At 36.9% G+C, this 23,088-nt stretch overlaps 2 protein-coding genes across 3 annotated transcripts; both read right to left on the bottom strand.

Annotated features, from left to right (window-relative positions):
- Positions 1-787: 787 nt before the first annotated feature.
- On the bottom strand, positions 788-4,380 carry LOC142353182 (uncharacterized). The gene has a single exon (XM_075405402.1). It carries the CDS (start codon positions 4,115-4,117, stop codon positions 2,789-2,791), a length of 1,329 nt encoding a protein of 442 aa, XP_075261517.1. The 5' UTR covers positions 4,118-4,380; the 3' UTR covers positions 788-2,788.
- Positions 4,381-4,648: 268 nt separating this feature from the next.
- LOC142353181 (phosphorylase b kinase regulatory subunit alpha, liver isoform-like) lies at positions 4,649-21,971 on the bottom strand. Of its 2 annotated transcripts, XM_075405401.1 has the most exons (7): positions 21,832-21,964; positions 18,396-18,429; positions 16,885-17,120; positions 13,757-13,843; positions 10,688-13,483; positions 6,975-7,062; positions 4,649-5,063 (listed from the first exon to the last, which is right to left on the bottom strand). In XM_075405401.1, exons 3-7 carry the CDS (start codon positions 17,118-17,120, stop codon positions 4,749-4,751), a joined length of 3,522 nt encoding a protein of 1,173 aa, XP_075261516.1. In that variant the 5' UTR covers positions 18,396-18,429; positions 21,832-21,964; the 3' UTR covers positions 4,649-4,748. The 2 variants fall into 2 exon arrangements, with proteins under 2 accessions (XP_075261516.1, XP_075261515.1); XM_075405400.1 differs by lacking the exon at positions 18,396-18,429 and having other exon boundaries at positions 21,832-21,971.
- Positions 21,972-23,088: the final 1,117 nt, after the last annotated feature.

Below are 23,088 nucleotides of genomic sequence, written 5' to 3'. Positions count from 1 at the left end.
CCAATCAAAAGCACACAAGGGACCGAAGACTGACTTGCTTGTTTTGCTTTCGGAAACATATATTTTAAAGAAGTTTGCGAGCAGTGTGCATAGATCCTGGGAATGGTTGCCCACTTGTAGATTTTCCTTTATAGGCATTTAACTTATTGCTCACTTTCAAAAATACGAGAAAACAAAACCTAACAGTGCCCTAGAAAAATAAACCTCGTTGAAAGACACTTTTACAACTGGAGAAAAAAGTTGCCATTAGAAACAAACATCAGTATAAACAAATTCATCAACAGTGCCTGTCACGTCACCTGGTTATGAAAACAAATTTTGAAAACTGCCGGAAATTCCTGGATCCATGTGAAGAAACATAAAAAAGCGCTTCTGCATTTTTCGTTTTTTCAAGTTCGTTATCTCAATGAAGTAAAAAAAATTACCGACAAAAACTACAGCTGCATATATTGCTTTTCTGTTTGCTCGTATGGCAAGAATATGGCGAGACCATACATCAGTCACTTTAATAATATAGAGCCATAATTGATGCGGGTACGATAAAAATTGTTTTCAGCGGAAACCATCATTTAAACTTTTTGAAAGAAGTGTAATAATTCTTAGGCTTGAAAAAAGCGTGAGCTTGCCAGTCTAGCATGAAAACGACAGCTTGAAATGAGAACATTAATTCTACAATAATTCGTTTGCATCTTCTCAATCAACTCCTGAATTATAAAGAACTTTCTTTTCTTCTATTCTTGAGGACACACTTAGCTGTTTTCATATCTGATTCGATTATCGTCAGTAATTGATGACAAAATTTTATTAGTTTTTACGACAATTTCCTCTACATTGAACAAAGATCAGAATACAAATTTTATTTACAATTTACACTATTTACAATTGGTACAATTTACGCTGAGACATCAATTATTTGCACATTTTTCGGAAGTAGTTTTCTAGACCAGTCATGGAAGGCATCGAAATGTTTCATAATCATCCACTCTTTAGAAGATACCGTGTTAGTCTTGAAAGTCAAAAGAAGTTTACCAATTAACAAATACTGAAAATTCTCATGCGCTTCGAAGAAAAGCGTTCTTTCATTGAACCAGCCGCGAATTCGTTCAAAATCATCAGTTGAGATAAATCTTTGCTTGCGAGCTGAAAATTCAGAGACATCAAAAGCTATACATTTCAATTGTACTCTGATCTTCAGTAACTCAAATATTAAACCGAGGACTTCGAAAACATCGTTGCAATATACCGTGTCAATTACCAAACAACTCAAAGAAACTAAACAATCCTTTGTCGATAACAGTTCGTTGTCCACATCGGCAGAGAGCAAACTTAAATTTCTAATTTTAGCTTTTCCGAAATAGCTCAGAACATTTTGCGAGTGAACGTGCAAAGATTCGCAAGAATCGGGTAGGCAAATGGCAACCGAGTTTTCAACTTCAAAGTTGAAAGTTGTCGGAATACACGACGAGAGTCTGAAATATCTCAGATTTGGAAAATGTTTTGGTATAAAATCCATGGATAAATTGGGAACATCCTTTCGCCTGAAAGCATGTAAATCCATTTCCAACTTTTGAACACTTTCTAAACTCACGCCATAAGATGATATTTCATCTATGATGACAGATATTTTGAATGTCAAGCATTGTAGATATTTGAGAGAGCTGAGAACTGTTAATGATAAAATTAGAGGGCAGGTCAAGGTAACAACCCTAACATTCGCAAAAGTTTGAATCAACGAAGGAATACAGATACTTGACTGTGCACGTCTGGCGATGATAACATCTCGAACATAGTCGCGATAAGGTTGAATATCTGACGATTCAGAATCGGTTGTCCCCAGAGAATAACGAATTGTAACAACAGTTCTGTTTGTAAATGCAAATTTGTTGAGAAAACTGAGAAGTTCGTCTGCAAAACAGACACTTTGTGCGTAATTCAATGTCACACTTTTCAAGGAGGCCTCAAAAATTTGACCGAAGTTTCCCAGGAACCCAATCAACTGTTTGGAACTATTAAGGTTCGGACTGGAATCGTTGAGAATTAAGGTCGCTACTCGCCACATCGTTTCCGAAGCCATGAACTCGATAAGAGAATACAGACCCGAACTTTGACTTGGAATAGAGGAACTTGATAGTTGGAATTTTAGATTTAGTGGGATATTTAATACAACATTGTTCATATAAGCACACGTTGTTCTCAGATTTAGCAGATGACTCAAACCCCGTCCAAAAAATCTGGACGCAATTTCAGAATCTATCAAATTTTGGGAAATAATTTGGATAATTTCAAGAGGCAATGAGAACAATGAAACTTCACTACTTGTTCCAAAACATGACTCAATTGATTTCATTTGATTAATATTATGGACGAAGTCGCAACCCATCACTATTACTTATGAGGTGTAAGATGATTAAGATCAAACGTGTTCGAATTAAGTTTTGGCTATACTTAACTTTAGCGTGGCCTACTTAAATTTGCGATGATAAAGATCTCGTTCTAAAACGTGCTATTTGAGCTGTGCATATATACTTTTCTCAAGTAGGCGCTCTATATATTCTTTACCACACCATATACACAAAAGTTCAAACTCAATTTCTATCAAAAGTTCATAATGTTCATCTGATGCAAAACTGATTATTAGTCAAAAATTAACTATAAAAGCTGTACTAAGAGTGTATTATCAAGGAATGTATAAATATTGATTTCAAAGGTATAAATATTAGATATTATTAAGCTTAAATAAATATCTAAAGACCTAGGCAAACGAAGCATTAAATATACGTCATGTTGTTTAGAAAAATCCGCCTGATATCTGATCAGTATTGGTGGCATTGGTGGAGTTTAAAACTTCATTGGCGGATTCGTCGGGACGAAAGAGATCCTCTTCAAAACTTCCACTTAGGTCTAAATCAGGCGGCATCTCCATATCAACCAAGGGACTGTTCTGATTGGCTAAGGGACTCTGACCAATAGGAATCGCATTAACATCCGAAACTGTCCAATCAATATGTCTCGAACCATGTCCACTTGATGAAGTTGATTGGCTATAAGGCGACTGCGAATTATGATCAGGCCCAGGTGAAATATAATCGAACAAGTCGTTGACACTCGCTAACACCTGATTTTGATTACCTGACGACTGAGGCAAGTTCCCGATGGCTCCATGGTCATTGGAGAAAACTAAGTTGTTAGACTGAGGTACTGAGGGGAAGAAGTTATTACTGTTCTCTTGAAGAGGTTGATTTGTACTAACATTTGATATTGGCGAATAGTTTACTGCGCTTTGCTCTTGCGCTCCGATAGCCGAGTTGGTTATATTTCGGTTCTGTGCCGATGACAGGCCACTCAACGACGAACTGGCCTCACTTCTGGTCGAGTTAGCACTTGGAGATAAATGCGCAGGCGGTGTCGAAGAGTACGATGCATTCATTGAACAAGGACTCCCACCGTTTGACACATTTGAAACTGAGGAGAAACTTTGGTTGACTGGCGTACACGTTGAGGCAGGCGATAAGTTTTGTTGATGACTTGGAGTTCCAAAGTTTGATCCAACAAACGAAGACGGAATGTGGCTATTTGGATAGGAATCGTAAGAAAAGCTCTGTTGGTGGACGTTGGGAACCATAGCACCATTGTAGGGAGTCTGAGGAACCATACTTGCCGCAGTTGGACTCGTGGGTTCCCGGGTTGTCTGCAAATTGGATCCAAGAAGAGATCTGGGAATCGAGTGATGACTTTGATGCAGGAACGCTTGTTGACATTGTTGCTGTTGTTGATGAACATTACCCATGTGTGATACAATGTACTTCATGTGAGCTCGTTCTTCATAAATCATTTTGTGGATCTTTTTATTCAAATGTCCAGATCTTGCTTTGTTCTTAGCTTCGTACATTTCCCAGTTCACCGCTTTGGCATCTCTTCCGGAATTCTGAAAACCGGATATAGTCTGATGTGCCGGGCCTTGTCCCAATTGCTGCATCAATTGAGAATTGGAACCAACATTTTGAGGGTAAACTGTCGAAGAGGGGCGGTTGTTCACGTACATTTGGTGGTGAGTTTGATAGCCTGATGGTAGCGCATGTGAAGATTGCATGTTGGGAATATTGGCAGAAGTAAACATGTTATCGGAGATAATTACAAGTCACAATGAAAGATGTTTCGTCATTTGAACAAGCAGAGAGCACTAAATATAAACTTGTACATAATAATCAGCTGTATGCTCGTATTGAATTGTATTTAGTGTCGTCAGTACTTTTGATATTAGACCTTCTGTTATTCATAATAGCGTCATTGTTCATCTGAAAGTCAAAAATTGATAGTAGGCATCAATTTCAGCTGGTGTGAGTTTAAATCTTTGCAATAATAAAGCATCTCAACGACCGACACAAACTGATTCTGATGTTGTTTTCTCTAAAGATTAAAACATGAAACTACCCAAAATCTATTCATCAAATACATATAAAACTAAGTTAAGTTTTGTGAATACTATGAAATTTATTGAAATACAGAAATTGATTGAAAGTTCAATATTTCAACAATTACAAAATCATCTATCACTTGAAAAAATCTAATTAGATAAATTTTATTAACTCTCCCACTATAGATGAAACGGTTATTTCTCTATAGATGACCCACCCACCCCCATCCCACCCAAAAAAAGAGAAAAAACTATACCAGAACAGCACAATTTTTTGGCGAGTGAGAGGGGACTGCATAGGGAAAATTTTATTAAAAGTATTCTATTAATCTATCTAGTTGACTTTGCAAGTGACTTTATCGGCGTGGGAGGGACTAGTGGCCTCCAGATACATAACAGTGGCTTTAATCAAGTAGGTCAAGGTTCCGAATCTCCCACTGGGAGCTGAATCGTAGAAGTAATAGGATAGATCTTTGATACCACTGGACAGGGTCTCGTAGGGGATATCTGGGTTCTTCTTGGACATGTCAATGAGGAACAGGTGGTTTGCATGTTTGGCAAGGTTCTCAATGTGCATCACAGAGGTCAATCTCTGTCCGTAGTGGTGGTCAACAAGACTTGCCAACACCATCATCGCTTCAATCAGTACCTACAAAGCAAAATTTTGGTCCCACAATTTCTTTATTAATTGACTTATTCTGCTCCTACTCCCCAGTGCTGTTGAAGACCGCAGTTACAAATTTTAAGAAGGTTGAGAGAGAACAACCTAATGTAAATTGTACTGGTCCATTTTCACAGTAGCTCCACATGCATAGACCCCAACACAAACCAAGCGTTGTGAAAGAAAGTAGCGTGTGCTCGGGGACGTAATAACAGTTCCGACCCCTATTGAGGGGGGGGGGGGGGGGAACTATATGCTCAAATGGGTTTTTTTTGTTCAGACAACTTTGGCCGATCGATATATTCATCGTTGAGAGTTGAGACTGGATCAATAGACAGCTGGTCCAGCGTAGAATACGGAATTAAAAAGATTTTTATTTTCGTTTTTTATAGGGAGCTATCGAGGTTTAAACTTTTGAGAAAACTTAGAGTGAATTATGTTGTTTTTATTCACATTTTCCGTAATTTTTGACCAATTTTTCGTCAATTTCGCTAAAATATGTAAAAAAAAAGTACCGTTGATTTATTTTCAATGACAAAAAGAATTCTTGACAATTTTGATTTAATTTGTTTTTGGCTTAAATTTTGGCTAAATATTTCAAAAATTGCCGAAATAAGCTTCCTTAGTCCACTTTGATTAACTTTGCCGGAAGTACACACCCAAAAACCGTTAACACAATCTTTGTAAACTACAAAGGGAGCCATTCTTACTTCCACTGAGAGTAGTCTGCAATTCAAATTTTACCGTTTTTTGTTAACTTTACTCTAAGAATATCAAAAACGAAACATTTATTGATCTTTTCACTAACAAATTTTCTAGATATATAACATTCGAAAGAATTGAGCGTTCTTAATGCACGAACAGCAATAGCAAGGCTAATTTTGATTAAATCTTGGATGTTAAAATCGAAAAATAATTCGGATTGTAATCAGTCGTTCTTTTTTTAAAAATTTCATTCTTTTTAATATTAATAAAGAACGAACAATTCAAATCAAAGCTCACCGTTGATAGGTCCATTTTGCTTCCTATGCAGTTCCAAATCCCCATTTGGGTAACTTCAATTGATATCTAATGGTTTTCATTACTTTGAAAGTGTTTTTTTTTTAAAATAAGCGAATTTATTAACTTTGCTGTTTTCATTTGTTCCTTTTTGTCTAAATGTTACAGAGCCTAATAATGGATTGATCCGTATCTTTTCTAGTGAAGTAAAAAATTATTTTGTTTAGTTTCAGTTTAATCTGACACTATTTTTTGACTTTGTTCGTAAGTTTTGGATGTAATTAAAGTTTGTTATTGTTGTTTGATTTTGCTGTTCGTTTCGGTTTGCTTTTTTAATAATGGCTGATCTCATCAATCTAATGCGCCAATTTTAACTGCACTGAGTTTTTTGCGTTGGATGCCATCTTGTTTTTCATACACATTTTTTTTTGAAAAATATTTGAATCTTTGGGGGGTTTCTATCTGTTCCTCATTTGGTAGACATTTATGCCAAAAATGCGGATGAGCGGGATCGGAACTTTATGTGCGAACGCACATAACCGAGCCTCCTTGTTTTAGTTTTATACGCACACAGCTTGAAAGGGGATAGATCATCCTCATAATGTTTAACGTTGATAATAGCGCACATTATTATAAAAATATCAGTGATTAATAACATCCAACGAGACCGGTGGTTTTTAATAATTTAAATTCTGCAATAACCTTAGCTTTTGAATCCAGATGAAATAACATATCGCATTCGAAATGTTCTAGACTGTTCCTAATATTGTAATTTTGTATTAAAATTTTTTGCGTCTTTCCATTATAGCTCCCATAATGGTATATTTGATGCCATGGGGTAAACACTACGTCCACTAAGCTGGGGCTATGATGAGAAAACCCTGTAATTATATTCAATACCTGTCTGTATTCTGGCTCTGTGATTTTGCTGAACACTTCCTCCACCTTCAGGTCAAACTTGAGCTCGTCCTGTGTCATCTCTTGAGTCCTAAAAAAGTAATCAACACGAAATTGTCAAAAGATAATCAATTTCGACCTCTAAATCGAACCTCGTATTTAGCAAAATTTCGGTTTTTTTTTCATAATTTGGTTTAAACTTGTGTAAAAACATTCCGAGAGCTTGAATAAGAACCTAACATTTTGCCTTTTAAAAATGTCACGGTGAATAATTAAATGAACGATATTTATTGACTAGCCGAAAGCCCTCAGATCGTGGTTCGATTTAGTTTTGAATATTTTCGACCAGTCATCTCTCTACTTCAACCACTTCTTTTTTATTTCGCTGTCTTAGTGACATTTATATATTTGTTAATGTTTTTCAGGCATAGTATAGATATCTTTCAGATAGGATAGGGTCCTTCACTGACCTTGAAAGGGGTTAGAGCATCCTCAAATGACCTTGATATTAGTGTTAACGCAAGTGAGTGAGGTTAATTCATTTGTCACGAACAAACTAATCGAGCACTTCAAATTCAAAAGCAGGTCGTCTAGAGAATATAACGAATTACGTCACGCACATAAAAACATACATGAATTAAAACGAAAAACAAAACGCGTTCCTGTTACGTTGAGCGAGTTCAAACCCAGCGAAGCTCGAGTTCGGCCTGAGAAAAATTATCAGTTCACTTAAGCATAAAACAAGGGGACCTCTCGACCTGCAATCGAATGCTCTATCACTGAGCTATATCCCCTGAGGTTTACAAAAATTTTCAACCCAAACGTTAAAAACGTCGAAAAAACTCAAACTTGATAACATCTGCTGCATAATAAATAGAGATTCTGACAGAGATTCTAGCATTGACAGTGCTGACCACTTCGACTCCGCTCACTCCACTTTTCTCCCATTTGCTACAAAGCCTTTTATTTCTAGAAATGATCTTACCTCCGCTCAGTCCAAATGGCGACTTCGAAACGAGGAAAAATGGGACTCCATAAAAAAGAGAAAACAGCGATAGGTTTAGCAAATAAGAAAAAAGCAGATAAACTGAATAAGAAAGCAAAAAATGTTCGTAGAAAAAGCCAAAAACATTAAACTACCCAGGAAAAAACTTTGAACATAGCCATCAAATTGCCGGAAAATAACCGCTGTTCAGCCCACTGACCAGCACCGGAATTTAAACAGAAAATTAAAACGAAGAAATGAACCCAGTCTATTTTTTACTAACTGCCAAGAAATGTTCTAATTCCTTCGTTCAATGTCGTTAGTTTAAACAACTATAGTGAAATCACCTATTAAATAGGAGAGCAATAAGCTTAGTACTAATTTCTAAAACATACCCGGCAGATTGCCGGAAAACAGCCGCCGTTGATTCCAATAAGCATGATTGGGATTGAAAGAATAGAAGATATTGAAAAAACAAGATTTTTGTACAAAAACATTTTTTAAGTCCGATTTATTTTGATGGCATTTCGTAGCTAAACATAACGTACTTCTGTTTCTTAGAGAGAGGCTACAGGGGCTACTATCAATACCAATAAGCATTAGAGATGGTAACTAAGACTTATAGGAACGACGTTCAAATAGCGGGCATCTAAAATTGGGCTTTATGGGTTTATCCCGTTTCTACTTCTGACTTCAATTTTTTATACTGACTCTGTTCATTTTGAATTGCTTTGCTGAGCAACTGATGTTCAAAATCACTTTTAGCAGAATGAGAGAAGAGAGAAACTAGCCTAGAGAAGTCAAAAAGATATCACGCAAAATGTTGAAAAAGCGGCAAAATGAGGTAAAGCGAAACATTTTTTTTATTCGACGAAGTAAACAAAATAGGAGCGCTATAATAGCCGGCTGAGAAGATGAGGGCGGCTATTAATAAACCAACAAACGTCGGACAAATTTCTCTCAAATGACAGGTGGGGCAATTTAATAGAAAGAAGGCTGATTCCTAGAAAAATTTTTATGGGTGCAATAAATTCCGATCACGGAGGGTCTCGAAACCCCCAACCTCCGTCTTAATAAACTTACGCATTGATCACTCGGCTATCAGAGCCTTGTGTCAGCTTACCCTACGATTGCTTTTCTCTTAGGACCATACTTAATTTCTGGTATAAATTCTGTTTCGGCCCCCAGAGTTTTTTATGCACCCAATTACAAATTGTATTGTTATATAGCAGGTTACTATATAAAACCAGCACGCGCGCCGGGGGTGTAAAAGATATATGCCCACCAAGCTGGGGGAGGGTAAAAAATAAAAGATCTGAAATCTGAACACAAGCAAATTAGGTTACACAAATTCAAGCAAAAAGCGTGAAAAGGTCACTCGAGAAGTGAAATCGAAAGAATTGTCCAGAACAAAACGGTCGAGCAAAAATTTTGCATGAAAACAAAGACGTTTACAATGATTACGTCAAAATTCGTTCGAGAGCAATTAACAATTTACAGGGCACCAAATTGCACGAACTTTGGAAGTAGACTGCTGATAAGCTAGCTCGGCTGCTTTAAGAGGTCAATAAGAAAATCTGCAATCAAACAACAATAACCCTGAAACTAAAGAACACCACTAAAAAATCTAATTCAGAACGGCAGACAGACTATATGAAAGACTGTGAGTGTCGGCCAATCACAATTTAAAATATTTAACCCGGAGATAAAAGGAACTGACGTTTACACGATAAGCACAATCAAATAAATTGAGATCACAAAAAATGCGAGCTCTGTGACTCTTTCACCAAAATGACACTTCACTGAAATTGAAACTTCTGGATTTGGAATGTATCAGCCTATGTTTACAAGAGTACGTTATTATTCTTAAGGAAAACCTCAAAATTAAGATTGAATTGTAAGGGAAGCGCAGACCTCTAACCCTCAGACGAGGCAAACAATTTAGAGGGGGATATAGGCTAGAGAAACGATTATATTGCGAAAACTTGGACGCGGAGGGTTTGGAGCAAGCGACCTTTCGGATGCAGTTGTCGACATTAACCTCGACGCTCTATAGGCTATGTACGTTGAGCGTTCACAACCGGCTTTGGGAAGAGACGTATTTTCTGGATGCTCGCAATTCAAATCACTCAAAAATTTTTTTTTTAAATTCAAGCTTGATGAAGTCACTCAAGAAGTGAAAGAAGGTTCTAAAAGAAAACGGTCAAGCAAAAAATTTTGCCAAAAAAACACGTTTCATTAATTGCTTCAAACTTTGTTAAAGAGCAATGAATTATACTAAATTGTAGCTGCATCATACAAAGCATCGTAGCTGCATCTATAATTGCAAAAACGAGGCTGATAAAAACAACGGAATTACCTTGAGTCAAGAAACATCTATAGTAGGTTAAGACGACGATTGTTTTCGATTTTAAAGTTAATGAAAAGAGGCACAAAATCAAAGAGGCACAAAAGCAAAGAGGCACAAATGATGTTCCAATTCAGAACACATAGTTTCGTGCATACCAAATTTCAGTTCTTCAGCTGCTTCAAATGTTCAAGCTGAGCAGCCTTTGCAATTGAGTTTATGCCAATTCAAACGATGTCATAAAGGATCAAGCAAAATTTAGCATAAAGAAGAAGACACGCACGACTACAATAATTGCGTCAGACGTCATCCGAGGGCAATTGATCAGACAATAATAGTACCTATAATTATTGTTGCGTTTATACTAGCGAAATAACGACTAACCATCCAGCGTATAGCATGTTATTTTCAACGTAAATGCCTTCTTCACATTTATCAAGTAACCGCCAAACAGACTGATAGAACCCACAGGGCACTCTAGTCAAGGATCCGTCAATTCTGCGCCTTCGCAACCAAGTGCCTCGACTGTATCCACTGTTGTCATCGTTGTTACTGTCATCGGAATCATCGTCCTCCAATTCATGTTTGACTGAAAGCTTAATGCGACTCATATCTTTCTTGCTGAAGCGAACCAGCGTTAGCTCCGATTGTCCCTCTGCCGGTTTTTTATTACTAAATGTGAGTTTGATCTCGTGACCAGAGAATAGGTTGCAAACCAACTCGTAAATACAGTAGGGTTCCAGTTTGAGCAAGTGGTCCATACCTGTGTCCAGGTCGACGTTCAAAGATCTTGCAATTTCCTGAGTCAATACTTGGATAATCAGACCCATCCTGATTCGCATCATACCTGCGAACAGGTCAAGTTGGGTCTCAACGAGCAGGGCAGTGAACTTGATGATTTCTTGAGTCAAAGCTGCCAAAGGACTGCTACTGCCGCACGCATCGTACAACATATCATTAAAGACCTCAAGCGTAACTGGTTTGATAATGGTCTTCTCGCGAGGTTCCGGAGGCATTCCGATTGTCACCGCTTTACGTCTGATGAGAATCTGCAGAATTGATGACGTAATATTATCCAGCGTCTTTTGTAGCAAACTGGCACTGTACCTCAAAACGCTCCACGCCAGAACTTCTGAGCTTTTCCTGTACAGTTCCTTCAACAGCATACGAACTGTCGGTGTTTGCTCACCAATCTTAACTTTATGATTACTGCCATATTTATTGTACATAAAAACCAGAACGTCGAGTTGTTCACTCAATGATGAAGTGCTATGTAGTAACTTCACGAGGTCACTTTCACTGGCCGAGTCAATTGCTGACTTCTTCACACTCGAAGACTCTTCGTCCGGCATCGAATCTGTTGACATTATTCTGAGAAAAGAAGTTACGGTCGAGTTCTTAGGCAACCGATTTGAGTCTTCTGCAAATTCTCCTGGACTTCCAATAGCCATGTCTCGATTTGTGCAGAGAGATCTGAAAACTGATATTCTTCTTGATAAATCTGTGGGCGCTTTAAAGGATCCCATTCTGAAGAGCAAAGGTGTGATATGACCTTGACTGCTGATGCTCTGATGGTGGTCAAGTGGATTAGAAGCGTCTTCGTCAATGATTCGTTCCAAGAATCCTAATCGCCTGATACTTGATGTTGCGTAGAATGTAGACACGCTTCCGAAACCGACTCGTAAACCATCTAGTAACCCAGATCTCAACTTATGCAATGTGTCCAGGTACAACTGGGATAACTTTCCCGTATTCGGATCCAAGAACTCTTTGGTAATTAATAAAATCACAGTTGGTCTGCCCAAACTGCGCCAGTTTAGTTTGAAATATTGAACCATTAATTTCAACTGAGTTAGAATTAAGGAATGATCCAAGGCAAGATAGAATTTTTGTTTGTTCAAAAAGAACGGAACAAAAGCAACGAGGTTTTCCTTCACAACATAGAACTTACTCGTTCCCTCGTATCCTATGATGTCATGAGGAAAACGCCCAGTCAGCCCCATTTTAGGGCATTCGCCCAATTTTGTCAACAATGTGCTCAAAACGTGCGAATGGAACAAACGAAGTTTCATCTCCGAGTTGGCGAGTTCTTCAGCCGTTTCAACTTGAATATTCTCATTCTCCAATGCCAATTTGACGTCATCGTTTTCGGCAACCGGAGCTATTTGAACAATAACATCCAAACGTTCTTGAGTCGCCAGCCTTCGATTTAAAGGATCAATCTCTCCAATGGTCAAAAGCCCATCGCAGATCAGAGACGTCACAATCCATAAACAGTGACCCCATAAATGGGGAATTTTGCCACCGGGAAGACGGTCTTGGGTTTTTGGGTTCTTTTTCTCCTGGTTTATATTATCATAGGGCACAAAGTACAGTTCAGGCATTACGTGGAACCCAAGTTCAGGACACGGAACCATCAAGGTGTCTAACTTCTTTCGGTATTTTTCGACCAAATCTTTATCGTCTTTATAGAGGGCGTCTAATAAGAGGAAACAAAACCCAATCGGCCATTCGCATTCAATATTTTCGAAGAGTTTCAACTCGTGCGATTCGTAATATAGCCTGTCCGGGTCTTCAATTACAGTTTTGAACCCGTCTCGTAAAAACCGTTTGCATCCGTAATGACCTTCTAACTTTTCACAAACTGAATTTCGGACTTGATCTCTTAAAGCTGCATCGTCAACTGCGAAAGCTGGGTAGGTTATCAAACAAAGTAAAGATAGATCACATTCTTTCGAGTTTGATTCTCTCGGTAGCAACGAATGAAGTACAATATTGCATTGCGTTACTTCATCAGGCATGCACGTTATAACAGATTGTGAAGACCCTCTCGCACCAAAAAGATCCACCGATTGGATAGCTTCCAGGGCAGCTTTTGCCATTCCTACAGAACTCGCGTTCAGTTCAACATGACCTCGATTCGTCTTGTCACCTCTTTCCCAAATTCCAAAGTCGGGCGTTTTGTAAGCGTTTTCTAGATAGAACACCAAATTCTGGATGAATGCAACTTCATCGTGGGTGTAGATAATTTCAAGCCCAGAAACTGTCATTTGAGCCAGCAAAAGCACATAGAAGGCAACTGCGTCCATTTGTAAGTGCCCCCATTCATAGTCACCGACTACTGTTCTGAAGTTGGAGGCGTCAAATTTCGCGTGGATTGAGTCGTACTTATTTTGGCTTCTGAAATCACAAACGAGTAATTATTTAGTCTCACATTACATGTCATACTATGATTACTGCCTTTTACTTGAACAATGGGAATTGATATAATCGTAAAACCCGTAAACCATGTGTAATGCTACTATAAATACAATCTCATGACCAATTTTCCATCATGCCAATTGCTCTGAAGTGTACGGCTGTGGTATGCGTGTGAATGTATGTATATAATTGTACCGATGCGGACGTGAATGATACGAGTGAGGTGGGGGGCGGGGGGGGGTTGTTATTTACTTTTTGAAAGCTTCGATCTTCTCTGACTGCATCATCATACACGTCATCAGTCCCCTCATCAGTTTGATTACACTTTTCTCCAGATAACTGAAACAAAGAATAATCAAATTATCATCAAACTCCGGGCATGATTGCAAAAAAGAACAAATTACAACATGACGAGGGCAGATTACCATTTGGACAACGTTTTTAAGCAGCAGCGTTTGATTATTACCGTGAGGTATTGCAGATAGAAACACATTATGAAAATAAACACACGATATCGAGAGGTTATAACGCTCCAAGCCAAAGCCAAATTGTTGAATGACTTCTAGAGGGCCATAACAACCATGTGGTAGTGTGTTCAATCAACTCTCCTAGCGATTAGTCGGGTACCTTGCCCCACTTTTTAACTGATTAGACTACTTTGGAATAGCAACAGACGCCAGAAAAGACTGGCAGAAAAATAGTATAATAGCAGAGCCGAGTTTCACAAGTTTTAAATTTTCGAAGTATGCATTAGGTGCTAACAAGTTATTTCACCAAAGTTATGTAATTGTTGTTTCGCAACAAGAGTTGTTTCACAAGGAAAATTTATGTATTCGGAAATTTAGAAAATTGAGGCGGAAAAACCAATACGATGAACTCTGTTAAGTGATCGAGCAAAATAGACCATTGAGAATTAAGAATGACGACATGTTACAAAATTCTACTACAGCCAAATAATTTATATCTCCAAAAATTAACATTGAAGACGTTTCATTGGACTCGAATCACTGTTTTCACCTCAAGAATTTATTTTCACCTCGAAAGCTTAATTACGCAAATTAGAAAAAATTCGCTCCACTATTAGTAAAAAATGACAAATAACGTCCACACATGCTATTCAATCGAAATTGCATGAATAAACGAACCAAAAAAGAATTGAAATGATCATGACATCGTATGGTTGTGACAAAACTTGACGAGAAAAAAAACAAGTGGAGGCCAATAAAAGCTCTGCCCATTGCTTTGCAGCTATTAATAAACAAAAAAAGGCTGTACCAAAAAAGCTTTCGAAGCCTCAACCATCCGCACTCTTTAAAAAGAATTTCACAAAAATAGGCTTTTTCGTTGTAAACCCCAGCTGGGATAAGGCAATGGTCCTAATACAATTACATCGAAAAAAACGAACTATTCAAAAACATCAAAACTTAATAAAACAAAAAGGCTAAGGATTTATGCTGAAAGCATGCAGGAAACATTCTTTCCTCTGTCACGAACCGTTTACGTTGAGGAAAGTTGTAAAAGCATTACAAAAAGCATAGTTGACCACAAGGTTAAGAAAATGGGGGTTGAAATACAACGTGATCTACGCCGCCCAAAGATCTTTGAAAAAGTTTTCGGAACATCTTTAATGCGGGCCGAACAAAATTTTTTTCTGATAATAAAAACTCCTGAACTTGCACAGTACTCTGTTAAAATGGCACATGGAATGGCAGAACTCCCAATGTATTAGGCGCATTCAATTTTTTTCTTTGTTTCAGTACGTACAACTATTGAAATGTACTTCACCGAGAAAATGACTTCAAAGTCTCATAGAGATCAGATCAGAAAAGCCAGCATTGGTAAAATTACCACAGGAGAACATTATGTTCTGAAAGAATGCGGGAATAGTATGTTATCTAGGCAAAAATAAAATAAAAAGTCGACCTACGGTCATTTTTTTCAAATAGCAAATTTAGAAGTAATTATCTTGCAACTCACGAGTAATCAAGAGTGCTTGCCAGCTGACTTCCTAAAATCAATGATCATTGCAACATATGACCATAAAATCCTCACACAACGCCGAAGTACCGAATTAGTGTACCTTAGAAAATTTAATTAAAAACTAGCAAAGTTCCAAGCAACAAAAAAATCTTTCAAAACGTGCAGAAGAACTTGAATAAATCACAACTATTAGTAAATTTTACCCAAAAACCAACATATTATTGCCGTTAAGTTAGGGCACAACTTGTACTAAATGCAAAAGGTTTAAGCAACTGGAAAACCACCAAATTTGAAATCATTATAGCTAGTAAAAATTTGAGGCATAAAATGTTCAAACTCTGCACTTTTGTGGCTACTTATCCCTTATAAGCCACGGGGTGAGAGTTACCGGTTACAAAATTCATAAAATTGTATTAGGACGGTGTATGATTAAAAAACGTCTTCAGCTAATAAAATATTTGCTAGCCAATATTTTTTGACTTTTAGGTAAGAAGCATAAAAAGTGCCAACAAAAGCCTAGCCATTAGATTATCAAAAAATAGTCTTTACGGCTGTATTGAGATACCTTCCCTATAATTGAAAAATTGACTGGAATGGAAGTCAAGTTACAATACGGTCATTTAAAGTGCGATGGAGCAACAAAATGGTGAAAAAGTACTCCCACGTGCTTTTGTATGAAGATCGATGTTACCAAATTATGCCGACAGAGCAAATGGAGAAAAATGGCATAAATAAAATTGGTTCGTTTTCGCGAGTGAAAAATGCAAAACGAGAACTAGGCGTAATAGAAAGAAACACAAGCGTCAAAACAAATGCATTTAACCTCACTCAGCTACCGCTTCTCAGCTATAGAAATGAAGAGGAAAAATCTTAGTACTTCACATCAATTTTGAAAAAGGCGTCCCAACCTTCTCAACTTTGCTTCGAAGCAATGTAGAAATGCTAACTTTGAAATGTAAAGAGGTGGAGAGCAAATCGCAGCTGATGTTTTTATTAACTGTTTACCTATTGACAGTTCACAATTCAAATACTCAAACTGCTCTCAGAATCAAATTAATTTAATTCAAATTTAACATTCTGTAAAATATTTTTGAAAGCTCTTCAAAATCCACTTTAAGGCTATGTTACAAATAACATCGTGCCTTTAAAACTCCCACAAAATTCATAATGACAAAAAGTGAAAAACACACGTGATAGTAACAACGGTAGCTTTGATTCGGTAGCTAAGCTATGATTTAATAAAGCCCTTTCAATAGTTACTCAATTTTCTCCAACCGACTACTGGGTTTCACGACAGGCTCTAACATAATTGATACCATAGCTAAGTGCTATATCACCTTTAAACTTCCACGTAAACTAATAAAATCAAACCGAAGACATTCAAAAACGCGTGAACTAACTTGACTCTGGATTCGCTATCTCGGTCTGTTGTGCACTTCCTATAGGCCAGACTCAGTCCCCACGCTGACAGACAACAATATACGTTATCTCTTATCCAAGCATGGTTGAAATACCCAGACTCTGTATCCCTGGGCGACACCAGGCCAGTGAGAGGGTGCTGCAACTCCAAGAGGACTTTGGTGAGTTGGTGGTGGTACACGTCCAACATTGCACCCGAGTTGCTGCGACTCCGCATCTGAAACGGTCATTCTAATGATAATAACTGCAGTTTCTGTGTAATCGCAGCGGAACAGCATTAGGTCACAGTGGCTTGTTCTCAGCTGCCCTTTTTCTCATTCTTATTATTCCCGACACTTCAGACTGTATATTTCATTATCTATTCATACAACACTGATAAGGATTCGTTTTCTAGTGGAGAAAAAAACCCTTCAGGAATTTTAGTTGTGTGGTATGTGTGTAGCCAAATCATCAAAGTCTTAATGAATACAGCTGAGAATCGATTTCTCAAAAACCTTTACACCAATTCCCTTGATTTTTTGCTGGAGGAAGTGTTTAAGTAAATGCTGTATTTGCTTAACATGTTAGACGGTATTTTTATTGATGCTGAAAACGGTGACTTTAGTTCGCATCATTTGTAGCCAATTTCTTGAATGCTTAAATTAACCACCCTTTGGACCACCCTCGTTCACACGTATAAACAAAAAATGCCAGATGGTGGGGTAGGGGCATAACTCCATATTGACTGTGTATAATTCGAAATATAAAACGACTCCAAATGTGAAGGTGTTGTGACAATAGATTAAAGACAGAAAATTAGAAGCAACATTGTGACAAACACAAGATCCAAAAAGAAATTCATTAAGTTCAATTGAAGCAGATTCATTTGTGATAGATTGATATAAAATCCCGCTATTCTCTTGTAAGCTCGCCTAAAAATTTCATTCAATGAGAATAGATAAATTTTCTATCTACTATGCCAACTTTACTGTTTCCGATCTTTTGTCCTTTCGCTCTATTGCCCGGTCCCAGGGAATACCATCAAATGGACCACTCATGATCCGTTTAGCGATATTCTGCTATATAGCCTGTTGCATTTTATGCCACAAAGACGTAGTCATGTTTGACTTTTCTAATTTCGGTTGTTTGTTGTACCCACGCGTATGATAAAGAGTGTAACCTTACACATTTTATTTCAGATGAAAATGATTAAAAAAGTGTTAATTTAATGCATGCAAACAAGAATATTTACATGAATATTGACAGAGGAATAATTAAATTTCAAGCCGACGCAACACAAATTATGAGAATTATCATCCGAAGTAAGTTTACCATTGGGAATTAAAGATCTAAAAAAATCAAGCTGATAACTATCAGTTCAAATAGAGAATCTTGGTTTAAGAGAATGAAGTTCCAGCTGTTTTTAGAAGAAAATCGAGTCAGATTTTATATTAATATAAGGCTGAAATAAAAGCCTAAATTGATAAAAATCCCAAGCGTAATTAATATTTACCAGTACTTTCCGAAATAGTTGATAGTATCCAGTGCTGGAACAAAAACATTAAGACTATGCTAAACTTTGATCGGTTGAATAAGATGCACCTCATGTGGCCGATATGTTGACTACGTAAATGTCCAGCTAAGCCCACGTCAATCAAAATGGCAAAAAAACGCCAAAGTAAAATTTTTTAAGCAGAATGACAAAAATTAAAAACCAATAAACATAGATGGCAGATTACCAGAAAAAAGCCCCGGTAACTTCGTATACATGTAGTTTCAAACCACAAGTAAAAAATGAGTCAAACAATTTTGAAAAAAGTTTTCATACGGATTGTTGTGATGTCTTGAATTGATTTAGACTTATATACTTCAAAGACTTATTTACTTCAAATCGTATAACTACATAGTAAATTGCCTGCTTTTGAAGAGCACTTTCATTAACATTCCTATTTCCGTTTTCCCTTAAATATAAATAACCCAATTGAAATTAGACAGCAATTTGGTTCCTCCAAATTCTAGAGAAATGACAAAAAGCATATAAGCAAAAAAAATCCGGATAGAACTTCCAGTTTTACGTATTAAAAAGTCAGTTCAGTTCCGCGTACGATCTCTTCATCTTAACCATGCATCCATTGTTTCAAGCAGTTTTATGCATTGTATATTCAAGAGATGTATGATGAGGAACCGATTTCGCATGGAACTCAACTAACTGCGTTATACGGTAAAATCGCAAAAATCAATATAAATTTTTCCGCAAGAAATTCTGTCATTTTGCTAGAAGTTAGAGCATTTAAAATTCTATCCATTTTCAATGGAATCACCTAGAAATCAAGGAAAACGGAAATTGGAATATTACTAAACATGCTCCACAAGGCAGGTTTTTTAGAACAAGATATCCTCAATTGACCTCGACTCTATAATTCAACGATCGACTTTAGAGTATGTGAACTAAAAAATATCGCGCCGATGAACAAAACATTTGCTCCAGTAAGGGTGAAAACATCATAAAGCTAGCATTTCCATTTTTTTTAAAAAGCAAGAATGAACAAAAGCTGATTCAAAATCAGCGAGACTAAATAAAAAACATACAATCACAAGTCATGAACAATAATTAAAAGAAATTTTGATAATTTAACAAAAACTAAGTCCCAAAAGTAACCTAGGAACTTCGCAAACCATTTGGAAAAAGCAGTTAAAGCACTAGAAAAAATAGGTAACAGAAGTCAGATTGCTACACACAAAAAATGAAAGATTGCTACACGAAAAAAGAGAAAGCGGAATGCTGGTTCAACCACCGTTTTCTCTCACTGTTCTGGAAATTGGAGTGATAAATTTCATGCCACAATTTCATACCACCCATTTTATTTCCCCATTTTTCTTGGCGTAACAAAGATCACTCTTCCAATGTGGCAGCAAAAATCGTAAAAATGCGTGAACAGATTTTAAATGAAGGATATACATTTCAAATTGTTTGATATGTAAGAAAATAAAAGAAGGCCAATAAAAGCTCCGCTCCGTTATCACTATCGCAGCTAGAGATCTTAGCTTTTAGCAATAACGCGTAAGAGTATGTAATTAACTGCAAACCAAAGAATGGTCTATTTGCCCGTGTGATCAAGAAAACTTTCTATCTATTACACAAGAACTATAAAAAAATGACAAAAATTGAGATGAAATTTTATGAAACTGTAACTAATCTCTTCCTTTTCCATTAAAAACCACTTTCAATGTTTGATTTTGTAATTGGTTTTGGTAATGATGATTATTTGATTCAAACATCGATTTTGCTCTCGCTAACGTTCTTACTGCCATTGTGAACAAGAAATAAAAAGACGAAAGTTGAAATCATTTTTTCAAATAAAATCAGCAGAACTATCAAAATATAATCAAAATCAAAATATAATCTCATAAATCTCAACAGTTTCAGTGATAGACGAGCGAAAAATACATTAAACTTGGGAAAAGTATAAGCAAAGCCACTTAAAATGAAAGTAACTGCTTAAAAATGTCTGCAACATTTTCGTTACGTAATGAATAACAGCATAAGATTATAGAATATTACAGAAAATAAATTTGTATTTTACTTAGGTCTCGTATTCGTGAAAAACGCCATTAAAACATACTTTTAATGCATTTCTAAATTTGTTGGTGCAATCTTGCTGCATTGTTTTTATGCTAATAAGTGCATACGAATACATTGCACAACTCACGGTAAAATCTAACATCGTACGGGTAGTCTGCGATTACAAAGACCTCTGTACGAACACCAGATTGAAAAATTCAGATTTTTTCGCAATTGGTGATCGTTGATATTTGGTCAACTAACGGTTCCATTTCTTGTCCATAACTAACCATTGATAACAATTAGCTGAGCCTCAAATTTGAGAAACCAGATGCATTTCAGTAATATGATCTGTGTTTTTATGAAGTGATATAATGTTTTGTCTCCTATTATAAAAGAATCGAAACAAAATCTGGAGCAGGAAGTTAGCCTTCCTGGGTGAAAAAACTTACCGATTTATATTTGAATTCATTTGATTTATACACGAACTTAATATGGAACAATAAAAATTTCACTCTAAGAAAGTTGTTTATAATGTCCACAAACTGTTTTTAAAGATATTATGCATTAAAAACATAAAACAACTCTACCGTCGGAAAAATTGCTCTCGAATGACAGGGGAAATTAGAGAGAATGGAAGTGGCGGCCGAGGTAAAAGGCAAAAACACATTTGGCACAATCTAGAGAATTTATATGGGTAGTTCCAACAAGAGTCTTCGAACTCCAAGCAATGATCCTAGCCACTGAATTATACCGACTTTGAATGGAACTATCTACGCGCACGGACAGCTAATTATCCTCACTTTCAATCAAGACACCTACGTTAACAATAATTGCTTAAACCTCGTTCGGGAGCAATTGAAGATTGATAAACCGTCGGTCCATCACTTCACTGAATATTTTTTTTGAAATATCTTCCAATTGTATCACTTACAAAAGGATAGATATATATATTTTTTTTACTTTTTAACGAAAAAATTGTCATTTCAGCTTGATTTGGTCGTTGAGGAATAAAACAATAGGAGTCGCATACAAAATACGTGATAGAATTGTCGGCATACTTTTGTTAACTACAAAAAAAAATCATTTTCGCAGTTTTCGAGTACTTGATATAGTTCGGTATTTTTGTTTCACAAGACAGAAGCATCAAACAACCGGGTAAAAATCCCATTGACCCGTTTCCTATACCAAAGTCTAAATACTAAACGCTGGCTCTAGTAAAACGAAATTTTCAAAATTGTTACGAATTCGAAAATATTTTTTGGTGTCAGTGAATCAAGTTAGTTGACTTCAATTTTCGAGCATAAGGAAGAAAACACTGTTATTGTAATTGTAACGCTATATTTGCCTTCAACAATTTAAGGATATGAATAGAAGGTGTATTTACCTCGATCCGGATACTTGTTCACGAAATTGTGGAAGATATTCGCATGTGTCTTTTGTTGGAGCAGCTTGTCAGCCTATTGAAGTAGCGCAGTTTCGTCAACACCAACCGCGTGTTCCAAATCAGGTCATTATTTACATCTGAAAAATGTGACCTCAAGGTTAGCACAGTACTATTAACTGATCACACAGAAGGGTTGCAAAAAGCCTGTATTAATAATTAATCTGCCAGCCACAGCCAATAAAATTGATAGAACCGGTGGGCTCCATTCTATTTTTGGCAAGCAGACGCCCTCCCCAAGCAAGCAGACCCTCACCACTCCCCCCCCCCACTGTAATTCCAGGACTCTCATAGAAAATCATTTCTAAAGACATCTTAAAATGATCGGGTTATATATCCTAAATTGTAAAAGAATGCATTAAAATTACATAACACCAGTCGCTATAATATAAGTTCTCTGTCTGTTATTCATTAATTCCTTGACATCAGTGGCATTCAAAGTCGAATTTCAGAGTCGAATAGCAGTGATGAAATCTGTTACATCTTTCAATTTCCTATGACGTCATTAAGGAGGTTACGAGTCACAAATTGAAGTCTAAAACTGTTTCCACGTTCCGTGTTCTTCGCCGTACTTCCTGCCGTAGAATGGGATATTTTGTTGGATCATTTTGATGTCACAAATCCAGATGAAAGCTACAACCCCGACCCCTCCCCAGACCATTCCCCTTTTGCCCCATATTTTCATCATGCGGGCTGTTTTTGCACCAGGCATCATTTTGGAAACTGCAGAAGCATTGACCATTGTTGCACGTTTAGAAAACCGTAACTAATCTAAAATCGGAAAGTTTTAATTTAATGAACGACTGATCTGTCCATGCAAATGAGGTGCTAATCAACGCCGATGTACCTTCAAACGCGTATTAAAAGGTCGCCCCTTTCATGAGACTTAGTGATTTTTCAGGCGTCCTAATTGGAAAATTCGGTTCTGTAAAAATAACTCAAGTTGTTCGTAACTTCTGGCTGAATTCAATCATTCATTCAAAACAAAAAAAAGGAAAAGTTTAAAATATTCCAGCAAGAGTGATTTGCGCAAAGTTATAATGGAGAACCGTCTCATGAACGCCATTCCAATCGGGAAAATAACTCTTTCAAATGAACACCCGAAGTAAAATAATCAGAAAGTCAATAAAATTGTCATTGACAAAATCATTTCTTTGATCATTTCTTGGATCAGTTGAATCGAAGTATTCTGGACAGAGA

Source organism: Convolutriloba macropyga, chromosome 14, assembly GCF_964194025.1.
Source record: "Convolutriloba macropyga chromosome 14, txConMacr16.3, whole genome shotgun sequence".
Taxonomy (NCBI): Eukaryota; Metazoa; Xenacoelomorpha; order Acoela; family Convolutidae; genus Convolutriloba; species Convolutriloba macropyga.
Note: the sequence above shows the minus strand (reverse complement) of the source record. Positions and strands in the feature narration are given on the sequence as shown.

Coding starts and splice junctions, on each gene's coding strand:
- LOC142353182 (XM_075405402.1), bottom strand. CDS start 4,117: ATGTTTACTTCTGCCAATATTCCCAACATGCAATCTTCACATGCGCTA.
- LOC142353181 (XM_075405400.1), bottom strand. CDS start 17,120: ATGCGGAGTCGCAGCAACTCGGGTGCAATGTTGGACGTGTACCACCAC. Junction 13,844..16,884: donor GATAGCGAATCCAGAGTCAA/GTTAGTTCACGC, acceptor TCTTTGTTTCAG/TTATCTGGAGAAAAGTGTAA. Junction 7,063..10,687: donor AACATGCTATACGCTGGATG/GTTAGTCGTTAT, acceptor TTACTTTTTTAG/GACTCAAGAGATGACACAGG.